Here is a 12,500-nt window from a genome sequence, read left to right as displayed (position 1 = left end):
AGTCCAAAACATAAAAATGTAAACACATAAGTTTTAACATTTTAGCTTAACCATGTTTTGAACAATACAAAATAATTTTATAGACTTGAAAAAAGATATAAACTATTGTTATAAAGTCTATAAACAATGAATATAATATTTTATCAAAATACACATATAATGCACTAAAACATGATTTCATTGAACTAAATAAAATTGATATTGATGAAATCATATATATGCATGTAAGTATGAAAAAAAATATGTTATCTAATTATATTTAATTGTTTCATATTAAAACTTAAAAACCATCAAACCAAAATATATATGTATATATATAACTATATATATACAAAACCAAAGCGTGTATGTGTGTATATGATTGAGCTTAAAGTACCAACACACATAATATAACACCTAAACTAAATGTTACCCAAGTAATCTTGATCTTCAACGAAGCTCTATCTTGGTACACTTGCGGATGAAGCTTGAACTTGTATATTTAACTTGAATAGCGTAGCTTCAACCACAATTCCTCCAACATCCATTGGATATGATCGTTGAAGCGTAATTTCATCCATCCTCCAACATATTATTTGTCTAGAATAAATATAAAACATAAACACTAGACAAACAATATTAAATATAAATTGTTTATAAATCATCATCAAAACAAGAAGGCCAACATACCTGTGCATTTCTGTATGTGAAGAAAATTTAGACTTTGAGTTCATCATTAGCTTCTTCCATGAGCTCGGCTAGCAAGAGCAACATTGTGGATTGGGCTGAGAAACTCTACGGGCAGTCGATAAGTGCCGTGACTGCCGGTATGAATAATCTGTTGTCGGGTGGAAGGCAGCTCGCATTGACCAGGACAGTTGAAGCTTTGATGGAAGGGAAGCTGAACCCGGAAGTGGATACTTATCTTCTATTCGATCCGAGGGCACCGAGGTCAGGACCAGGGTCACGGTTGAGGGGGCCATTCAAAGAAGCTATTGTTTTCATGATAGGTGGGGGGAATTACGTGGAGTATATGAGCTTGATGGAAATGGGACAGAGGTCACAGCCAATGAAGCGTGTGATATATGGGACTACCGAGCTTCTTAACGGCAGAGAGTTTATGGAGCAGCTCACTGTGTTGGGGCGAAAAATGGGGTTAAGAACTACTGGTGCCGCTCCACCTCAATGAGGAACGTTACATTTGTATTTTGTTGTTTTTGTCAGGACCGTCTCCGTACAGTTGGCTTACTTAGTTTGATGAATAACAAACTTTCATATTGGTCTAATATGTGCTTGAGTTGAGGTGGTTTGTACAGGTTACAAGAAGTTAGAATCAAGTCCGGAGATGAATGGAGCAAGAAACAACTCAAAAGCACAAAAACTGCATTATACCCATCGACGGGAAGGAATGCTCGTCGATTAGAATGATCCCTAGAGCAAAACTTGATTACAGTCAATACCATTGGTGTGTATAGGGACTCATTGATGAGCTCGGAGCTGAGCTCATCGGTGAGCCAACCAGCTCATTGGCAAGTCGCTATTCGAACTCAGTTTCATGATCCGTTTTGGATTCAATATGAACCGTATTTTATCAGAGATTATTGACCTAATTCAAAGAGGGGTAAAAAAAAGAAGAGGAAGAGAACGAAAGAGCTAGAGTTTCATCTTTGGAGGAAAGTTCTTGGTCGGGCATCTCAATTGCATCCTCGGCATTACTCTTCATCATCTCTGATCATCAAACCTCGAGGAGTGCTGCCCTGAGGATTGCAATCAACATCATTTTTCCAAAGCTTCACTTATATCATCAAGGAGAACAGTTTTCTATGATGAAAGGGTGGTGAGATATTTCTTTCTTGTGCTTAACCATATCGGATTTGCTTTAAGCTCTTTTTACTACAACCTTGTGATTGGTGGAGTGATTGTATCGCCACGTGTCATCCTATTTCTAACATCTCGATCTCATCTTCTGATATTTCTAAGCAAGTGTTCTTCCTTAATATTGATGCGGCGCCTACGTGGCATTCTTATTTCTTAAATCCTTTTTTTGCCCGGTGACGTTTAAAAGTTTTGCGGATGTAGCTGAAACTTGCGGCAATATATGAACAGATTTAGTTTTTAATTATGTGTATATTTTCTATTTCTAAATAAAACTCTCAAAGATATTCTTCACATCTCATAACAATATTTTAACTATCCAAACAAAAAAGCGAACAAAAAGGAAGGAATATTATTTCCACCATTTTCAGAGCTTTATTAAACAAACAAAAGAAGTGTTATTTTTGTTTCTTCTGACTTTATATTATGGAAGTTGTCCTTTTGATCTACTCGTTGTTGGATATTTTTAAAGAAAAGGCAATTTTGCCTTAATAAATTCTAATAAATTTTGTAATTAAAATATGCAATTAAAATATGTTTTAATGTGTTTTAATTTGTAATTAAAATGGGCATAATGACTATACATTATGACGAACGTTACGAAATTTATTGAGGGATTTTGTAACGGCTCTTTTCAACCCCTATATAAACAACATATGTTGAGCTCAAGAAATATGAAGAAAAATGTGGAAAAACTTATCTTGTTTTCTTTTCTCCTCTACATATCATTTTCATCTATACTTTAGTTTTACTTTACGGGCAACTTCTTCATCTGAGCTGAAGCTCTGCACTCTCGCTCGAGTGCAGAGGCCGGGCCGTTTCCGGGGGTTTTTACCGCTAGGGGAGAAGGGATCATCTGCGCCAGGGCGATAGGCGGGTCCTCAATCTTCTAGGGCAGTGAATACACGACTGCTCCCGATCAGGCCAGTTTTAATTATTTAATTTCCGGGTTTAAATTCATACTATAATCTTTATTTATTTGATAAATTCCCAACAATCTAGAAGATTGATTATATAATTGTTGATTTATTAAATCCGAAATAAGTTTATCTATAATTAATTGCTTTTAATTATTGCTGAATAATTTCTGTTAATTCGGGAAAAATAGTTAAAAGTTACTGTTCATCAACATTACTGTTCATCGAAGAATAATAATAATCTGTTTTGATATTGTTCATCTAATATGATTAATTGTAGCTACTTTCATTTGGTTATCTATTAAATAGCTATTAGAAAATAAAAGGTACTGTTCACCAGAACCTTATTTTACTATTCACTTGGGAAAAATACAATTTAAAAAAATAATAATATTGTGCATCCACGAGATTTGCTGTTACCATTCTTTATGGTTCATCGTACATGTATATTAAACATTACTGTTTATTAAAATTGTTACTGTTCATCCAAAATAACCTTAAACATGTAATTAATTGCTTTAATTACTGTTAATTACTGCATTTATTGTATTTTTTTAATTGTTGATAATTATTGCTTAAATAATTACAATTAATTGCAACTTGTAATTGATTTTATAATTAATTGATAACAGATCGCCAATTTAAGTACAAAATGAGGTTACCTCCACTATATGTTGTTAAGGAGGAATTATTTCTCTGTTCAAAATTTTTTTTTAAAGAAAATATGCTCTGTATTTGAACGTTGATAAATAATTTGAGCTTTTAATACTTATTTATGTTTGAAAGTCTCATATGCATGGTTTTGACAAGAATAAAGAAAACAAAATAGATGCTTTGAAATATCTGGATTTGTTCATGGTTTAATGCTTTCATTTCTTTAAACTATGAATATGGTACCTTCTATTATTAATAATTCCATACTTTGAAGTGCTTATACATCTAATAAGCTTAGTACAGAATGTGGCAGTTGTCTGCAGCAGATGGGTTTTTACTCTCAAGACATGAAAATCATGAGGTTCGAACATCAATAGGTAAACCCCTCCTCGGCCTTATCCAACATATGCTTGCAGTATAATTGCTTAGGAAAATCAAATGCTTGCAGAAAATATTTTAAAGTTTTCTGTTACTGTTAAGAAACAAAAACTCATTGAGTGAACCGATTCAAGTTTTCTTGGATTAGTTGGTGTCTAAGGCAAGGTTTAAGGGTTGCGTAACGCGCTCTGCAAGGAACGAGGTACTTAATTGATCTTTGATCAACCTCTATTACTATCCTTACCTGGCTAACTACCCGGGTAAAACTTTAATCTTTTCACTTTAGGAGTTTTTGGTTTGGAATAAGAGGACCGGAATTATGGAAAAAAAAAATTCATATGCATTTATTTAATTACGTTTCTTGCATCATATATTGCCTAATGATAAATGATCAATATATGAGCGAACCAAATCAAAGAGGTGCATTTTTTATCTCCTTTGTAGGCAACCAATTTGTAACCTCTTATAATAGAAGAATTTTAAAAATTTTATGCATTTGAATTATGAAGTATGAAATATATTTTAAGATACGAAAATATATTTTAAGATACGAAATCCTATTATGCTCTGCATGTATCTATTATTAATTTCATTCATGTATGTGCATATGCATAACTGCAGAATTTTTAGTTCCACATTAGTTTGAAATGTTCAGATATTAAGGTCAATCTCTTCAGACATAGACTATGATCTTTTATGATCATAGATCATGACCTAATGTCAATTTCAAACAATATGATGGACTAATTACAAAATAAGAACTTGATAAATAAATACAACGCCTGCTAGGCAAAGTTATGATTCTAGACTTTGTAAAGTCTGTGAAAAGAATCTTGATGACCCTTTGACTAAGGGATTATCCAGGAGTGTGGTTCTGGATTCATCGAGGGAGATGGGGTTAAGCCCATAGATGAGGTCACTGACAGCGGCAACCCAACCCTTATTTGGAGACGTAGTCCCAATGTCGGTTCAATGTGGTAGAAACAAGCTGGACTAGTGACACTCGTGTGGAGCATCGACCTAGATATATTTATATATCATTATGTAGCATTTGCTACTACCCCTTCTCTATGATGACGATGCTCTTATGATACAGCTGGCTAGGCTGAGTTTTACTCTTAATAAGTCCAACGCGTGTATTGTGGGGGGTATTAAATAAACAGCTGTAGTACCCTTTGAGGACTTACCTACGTGAGAGGAACCGTGATGGCCGCGGTTAGGGGGGGCTGGGCTAACCCCTAGAAACTCTCATGAGTCGGTTTATTGTGAGCATGGCCTTTAACGCTCAACCCGCTTTGCTCAATAGATGAAGCGTATTGTGTGTGTTTTTATCAATACCTGATTAAAGGGGCCTAATTCAAGGCCTAGTCCATTATGTCCCTCAGGTGGCGATGAACTCACTAAGGAAAGGTTCAAAGCCGAAAGCTACCTCTCCCGAATTCACGATACGAAAGGTTGCCCAACCTATATTTGATTTATGATTTCTTGATTTATTTATTGATTTCTGAGTCTTCAGTCAATATTGCCTTTTGGGGGGGACTGTTGGATATTTTTAAAGAAAAGACAATTTTGCCTTAATAAATTCTAATAAATTTTGTAATTAAAATATGCAATTAAAATATGTTTTAATGTGTTTTAATTTGTAATTAAAATGGGCATAATGACTATACATTATGACGAACGTTACGAAATTTATTGAGGGATTTTGTAACGGCTCTTTTCAACCCCTATATAAACAACATATGTTGAGCTCAAGAAATATGAAGAAAAATGTGGAAAAACTTATCTTGTTTTCTTTTCTCCTCTACATATCATTTTCATCTATACTTTAGTTTTACTTTATGGGCAACTTCTTCATCTGAGCTGAAGCTCTGCACTCTCGCTCGAGTGCAGAGGCTGGGCCGTTTCCGGGGGTTTTTACCGCTAGGGGAGAAGGGATCATCTGCGCCAGGGCGATAGGCGTCCTCAATCTTCTAGGGCAGTGAATACACGACTGCTCCCGATCAGGCCAGTTTTAATTATTTAATTTCCGGGTTTAAATTCATGCTATAATCTTTATTTATTTGATAAATTCCCAACACTTGTTACTCCTCATACTTCTGTCAGTCAAACAAGTCTTAGGTCAAAACGCTAAATTAGAAGTATGCTAAGTGATTTGATTAAAAAAAAATTGTTGATCAAATCGAAATTTTGTATAATAAGCATGTCCAAGCAGTAGACTTGAAAAACCTTTCATTTCACGAAGATATTCAAACAGGTGATTTTGTGATTTACAAAATCTATATACTTAGACCTTAGATTTAAAATCCATTGATTGTGAATCTTACATGATAAAAGTTTATGTCTATGTATAGAGTAAAGATTATATCAAAAAACACTCCGTAGAATATAGTGATTTATACCCTGTACAGGATGTTAAAAAGGCTAGTTTGTAAGTTGTAATTATGCTATAAGCATGGACTTTTAATAACAAACAAGCGGTAATTTTGACTTTGTTGGTTAAGCGTAGGACCCCTCACGAATTATTAGCGAACTACAAGGGCTGATGTGAGAAAAGCGAACCCCTGTTAGCAATTCAGTAATTCGTGGGGCCAAACACGTAAAAAGCCCCAACTCAGAGAATCGATCGCAAAACGAGAAACGCGTCTGAGATCTCTTCCCTCTTTTCTTTCCCCCAAACCCTAGAAAGCCCAACGAGAAAACCAAGGGGTAAAAAAAAAAAAATTCTCGATTCGATCGGCGATGGGATTCTGGGTGACGACTCTCATCTTCACGCTCGCCGGCGTCGTCGCCTGCCTCTCCGCCCTCCTCTGCTGCAACCGCGGCTCTTCGACAAATCTGTAAGTTTTTTTTTATTGTTCTTGGGACTTTTTTTTTAACGTCGTCGTCGATTTCGATGGAATTGAGCTAAAGTTTGAATGTTGAAATTGTGGACCTAGATCTGCTGTGACGATAAAAATTACGTTACTGAGTAATTTGGGTTTCCGGTGTAGATCATTACTGGGATTCGAAAAGATGGAATTGAGCTAAAGTTTGAATCTTGAAATTATGTTTGAATCAGTACCCTACTTGAGAGTTAAAGTTTTATAGTTGGTAATGACAGCTCTTGGAGGACATAATTTGCTACAAGCTCGAAAGAGCTCGACTTAATCAGGCTTCAAACCCAAATTGTTAAATTTTCTATACATCATTTGGGGATGATAGGATATGTATAGGATCTGAGAAGATTTGGGGATCAAGTTTCCCCCCCTTGTTCTTCCAGTGAGATTCAGAGGAGTCACATCCAGCAGTGAATCTTTTCCTTTGACTGTACTTTCTTAAGTTTATCAGTATTTAAATGCACTTCTCGGAGAAAGAGTTCATGCAAAATTGTGTAACTCTTTTTTTTAAATATCAAAAGCTGTTAATATCAAATAATGCTTCAACGTTCGCTTTTGGTGTCAAGTGGAATTGGGAGAAGATGGAGTCCTTAACTCCATTTTCAATTATACTGGCCTTATTATGACCTAATCCTAATTGCATCCACATTAACATGAAAGTTGGCCCCATTACACTTCAACAAAGACCAATCTCTCTCCAAACACATGCGTGGACACAAAAATATAAGGCCAAAAAAAGAAAGAGAGGAAAACCCCCAAAAATCTAAGGGGGGGGAAATCTCCTGCATGCAAAATTTTGCAACCTGGAGCAAACCCGTACATCGAATCTTTATTATACCTCTCAACTTTAATAATGTTAAGATATGCGAAAAAATTTCTATGAACATCAGTTGATTTATGACTTTAAAATGTCCTTGAATATGTATCCTCTTTGGTTCCCACAGCAAAGTGCATCGAATCAGCTAGTAGATTAAACCATTGTTAAACAACTCATGTGCAATGATAGAGTAAGGCACCCCTTTTGACGACTGTTGAATTGAATGAGATTCTGAATCAAACACTAATGTATGCTATTCTGTTCACTTGGATTGTCAGTGTGTATTCAGTCCAAAAGCTTTTATCTACAAATTCATTTGTTCTATTTCACTTAGTATTTCTGAATATTGTTTTTTTCCCCACTGAAATGATGGTTTTCATTGCAGGTTCCATATGACATTGTTAATCACCGCGACAGTTTGTTGCTGGATGATGTAAGCTTCTAACTTGCATTTTGTTGTTTTCTGTGACTAGTATCCAGGTTTAGTGCTGTTAGTTCCTTTTCTAATTAAAATACAAAGCAAAGCATTCTGTGAACATGCATCACTTGTACTGTATTGCTTGTATGGCGAGCATGTTTATTGGCCTTCGCATGTAGAACAATGCCGATTTTTTTTTTATAGATTAACTGTCTTTCACTTTAATTGTTATACACTCAAAAAGGTCATCAAGACATCAACAACAGAGAGAATTCGTCTTTACCTATAAAAATATCTGTGAATCCATCGAAGTTGAAAAGATAAACCTTATACCATTTAAAGAATACACTAGAGTTTGATTAAATATGTTTGCTACACAAGCGTAAAACTGCTACTATTTTCCCTTTTGCTTATAGAAGTAAGCCACAAAATTCACGATGTTTCTTTAATTTTGAAATCCCATTTACAACTTCACACTACTTAGTACTTTTGCTACATTCAACTCAGAATGGGCTCAGGATACATGTTTTTATTGGATAATACAGAACATACATTTGTAACTTTTTGGAAAAACACTAAATGGTTTATTCTACCCAAACTTTAGTTTCAGTTTTAGACATAAATAACTGGACCGATATAATTTAGCTCAATATTATAAATTATGGATAGCTTCTTTCTTGCATATTTGTGTGATAGTTTAGTATCATGACTAAGCATAGTCTGTAAACTAGAAAAGAAGCTTTAGAATCATAATTGGGTGAAATAGAACTTCATTCAATTTGATATGTGATACTCAAGACTTTCAGCTGAACTTGAAACTTCACCAACCCAAGAGTCAAGAGTAACACTTTATTTATGTCTTAATCCAATCATGGAAGGAATTCAGATAGATTCACTTGCGACATAGTTCAAAATTCAAATCAATCTCGGGATGCATATGCAAAGAATTCAAATTTGTGGCGAAGTACCTAGTTCAAGGGAAAATATTATGTAGTGATGAAATCTTACATGATCTAGTATGCAATATACTCATACACAATCTTCATCAGGGGAGTAGCATGCAATGTACTCAACACAATCTTCTTCACAGGTTGTAAGGGAGTAGTTATAGTTATACATTTACATAGTTATATGTCTATTTTCACGATCAGGTCGATAAAATTTGAATCTCTTGACTCATATCTGGCTCATCCCTTATTTTCTGACGCGAACTTGAATTAGATCTGGGGTTATTAAACATTTTAATTTTCAGCTCGAAACCTGTCAAAACCTGATTTGATCCACAGTAATCTGATATCCTTGCATCACAAACCCAACTAGGATGTGCTTGTATTTTTATCTGAATGATTGGAAATCAAATATGGCACAGAGTTACTCCCAACAAAAATGAAGAGAGAGTTCAATACCATTCATTTGACAACATTTTACAAGTTTGCTTTATTATCTACTTTGGCTAGAATCATCCAGCTTTAGGTGACGAGCTGATGACTACTACTACTGTTCGAATTGCAAGTCCCATATAAACCATTTGATATCTTGATTAATATTTTTCTCCAGCTAAAATGAAGCATTTAATGTTACTCTTTGTCTGTCAGTGGAATTATTATGAATTTCACAATCTTGTAAATGTTTACACCTGTTCTAAAATATGGATTTTGCTGTTGGAAACATCTTACCTTTTTTCGGTGTCATTCTGTCAGGTGGGCAATCGTATATCTTGCACAGATGAATCCTTTAATTGTTCCAGTTCTCAGCGAAGAGTGAAATGGTCCTCGGCGACAGAAAAAAAAAATCATACGCGTATATCTTGTAATTTGAATCTCCCACTGTTATGCAGCAGGCAGAGTATGTCCCATGTTTCAGGTTGAATCGGTCATTTATTGCTATAAGAACCAGATAATTCTTTGTTCCTGTTCTGAACCGAGTGGAGAGTGCTGCCTCTTATATGTGATAACCCCATTATTTCTCTTGATTTTGGGGGACTTGGTAACTATATTTGCAGACGGTCGTATCTCGTATAACTAGAATGTGAATTCTTGAGCATGAATAAAATTCCTCGTTAAAGATGCTGCAGCAAAAAGATTTGACCGATGATTTTTCTGCGTATTTACTTCTGATTCATCCGTTGTTTGCTCATGGAAACATGTTTGTTGTCCAATTTATAAGCTGTCGTGCTATGTAATTGTTTGTTTGTCAAATTCCAGCGCAAACAAAGGTACCGGGAATATTTCATAATTATGCTGATGACGTGACTTTTCACTCGGTATTAAAAGTAGCACGATTTGACGAATCGGCCCAAAAGTTAATTCCCGACCAAAAAAAGCTGAAGCCCCTCGCCCGAGCTCGCATCTGTTGCTTGGACTGCTACCTTCATGGTTTGTTCTTCGAGTTCTTATATTTGATTAATATTCAGGCTTTTTTAAAACATTGGTTATTAGAACTGCATGTTACCATCTTCAAAACATATAACTAGAACTCGAGCATGCTCATATTGCACTCGTGCCAAAATCATTACCATTCGTAAATAATGTGGAATTTTGTATAACGTTACAAATTTATGTACAACAACAACAACAGCAAAAAGAAAAAAAAGAAAATCCTCTCATACGCAAATTTTCTAAGCCTACGCATCAAAAGCAAGAGACCGGCTTCACGTTACTCGAAGTCCCCTTGACGTTCTTACAAGTGGCTCTTTCCTTCAACTGCGCATCGTCGCCAATATATCGCAAATAAATATCCCTGAGCTCCACCCCTTCACACGGGTATCTCCTGCTACACACCATTTTGATCACCTCGTCTGATGAAGATGTGCCCCTTATGTTCCTAAACTTGACCCCATTAATCTTAACCCTAGATGGCTCCTGCAAGAAATTATACAGAATCCCATCTTTAGGTGGGAAATTAGAGGAAGCAACATGTAGGAGAAGTAAATGTAGCAGAAGAGCTCTGCTACAGGGACCCAAAATATGGGACCAGCAGGGGAGACATGTGAGGTGTCCACCTCTTATTGCATAATGAGCTAGCCATCATTAATGATGACCAACTCATTATGCAATAGGAGGGAGACACATCACATGTCCTCCCTGATGGTCCCATATTTTAGATCTACGAAATAAGATAGTATAATAATTAAGTGCATCTGTAGAAAATGAGGGTGGTCGGTAAGTTCATAATTAATGAAGAAATAAGAACTAGAAAAAGCTCATTCAGTATGAATTTTTTCGCTTGCGATATGTTCGTACGTAGTTTTTTCCAACAAAAAAACATATTCATCTATAATGTACTTTCTGTTTGCATTGTTGCTAGGCATACAGCATAACAGATGAAATTTTCCGTAGGAATCTAATGAAAAACATTGTGCAGAAAAAATGCCACAATTATGGAATGTGTTTTTGTAAGGGACAGATGCTAAATGCATATGTGCAAAGAACTAAATGGAAGAATAGGATTCATAATAATAATAGTAATAAGTACCGATTCAGGACAAGCAGCATAGGGACAATACTCCTGATCAATAAATATCGGATTCGCCACATTCTTCATCGCCACGTTCTCAAACAAGAAATCCTCGACCTTCATCATCTCCCAAAACCTACTGCCCCTCTTCGTCTTCCACGACTTTATCCTTATCCCGTTGCTCGTCCCGGTCAACGTACAATTCTTAACGGTCAACCCTACCACATCGCCTTTATCGGCGTCTTTCCCAAGGCTACCAACACTGATACCATGGCCAGGACCGCACGTGACTCCGGATACCGTCACGTTTGCCGTACCCGACCCGAGTGAGATGCAGTCGTCACCTGTGGAGATGGCGGAGTCGGAGATGGCGATGTTGGAGGAGCCGCCCACGTGGATGCCGTCGGTGTTGGGGCTGTCGCCAGGGGCGGAGATGGTGAGCCACCGGAGGTCGAGGTTCCGGCAGCTGAAGAGGTTCACGTGGAAGAATTTGGGGTTGAGGGAGGAGATGCCCCTGATGCTCGAATTCGTCACAAAGCTCAATGACATTGTCTGTGGAGGGTAAAATTGGTAAGACGTTAGACCGTCATCAGTGGGAAGAAGAGAACGGCATCCGACATGTTAGTGAAGTCATGTGTCCGTCGAGCGCAATGATAGACAATAATGATCGTGTTGATAGACGCTAGTGATGTGTGCATCAAGATTTATGATATGTCAGATATCATTTCCTCCTTCATTTTCCTACAATGTCCTATATAGAGTCCTCTTCAGAACATTATACAGATAAGATGGAGAAAATAACATCTTGTGTATCGGTGTATTTGTGTGTCTATCGGTACATGTGCAGGGGTAATGATAGGCAATAATGACTACACTAATAGACATTAACGATATGTGCATTGAGATTCATGATGTATCAGGTGTTATCTTCTCCTATCTTTTTATGTGATATTCTATAGAGGATCCTCTGTAGGACGTTATATAGGCAAGAAGGGTCGAACGGAATTTTAAAAATGTGAAAATTGGTTTGAATTATTTGAAGTGAACATTGTCAAATGCAATTAACAGTGCTACGTTGAGGATGAAGAAGGCTTGAAAATGCAAATACTTTACATTTAAACTTTATC

General features: G+C 36.2%; 2 protein-coding genes and 1 pseudogene across 2 annotated transcripts; 2 read left to right on the top strand and 1 right to left on the bottom strand.

Moving 5' to 3' along the window:
* The window catches only part of LOC109829448, an 8,913-nt pseudogene extending 7,745 nt beyond the window's left edge, over positions 1-1,168 (top strand).
* LOC109846756 (V-type proton ATPase subunit e1-like) lies at positions 6,434-9,997 on the top strand. Its single transcript, XM_020416002.1, has 3 exons — positions 6,434-6,643; positions 7,885-7,932; positions 9,618-9,997. Exons 1-3 carry the CDS (start codon positions 6,546-6,548, stop codon positions 9,679-9,681), a joined length of 210 nt encoding a protein of 69 aa, XP_020271591.1. The 5' UTR covers positions 6,434-6,545; the 3' UTR covers positions 9,682-9,997.
* LOC109829438 (polygalacturonase-like) lies at positions 10,548-12,049 on the bottom strand. The gene is made up of 2 exons (XM_020396560.1): positions 11,392-12,049; positions 10,548-10,778 (listed from the first exon to the last, which is right to left on the bottom strand). The coding sequence occupies exons 1-2, from the start codon at positions 11,920-11,922 to the stop codon at positions 10,548-10,550; spliced, it is 762 nt and encodes a 253-aa protein (XP_020252149.1). The 5' UTR covers positions 11,923-12,049.

The sequence above is a fragment of the Asparagus officinalis genome, chromosome 1 (genome assembly GCF_001876935.1).
Source record: "Asparagus officinalis chromosome 1, Aspof.V1, whole genome shotgun sequence".
NCBI classification, from domain to species: domain Eukaryota; kingdom Viridiplantae; phylum Streptophyta; class Magnoliopsida; order Asparagales; family Asparagaceae; genus Asparagus; species Asparagus officinalis.
This window is presented reverse-complemented; position numbering and strand designations above follow the sequence as displayed.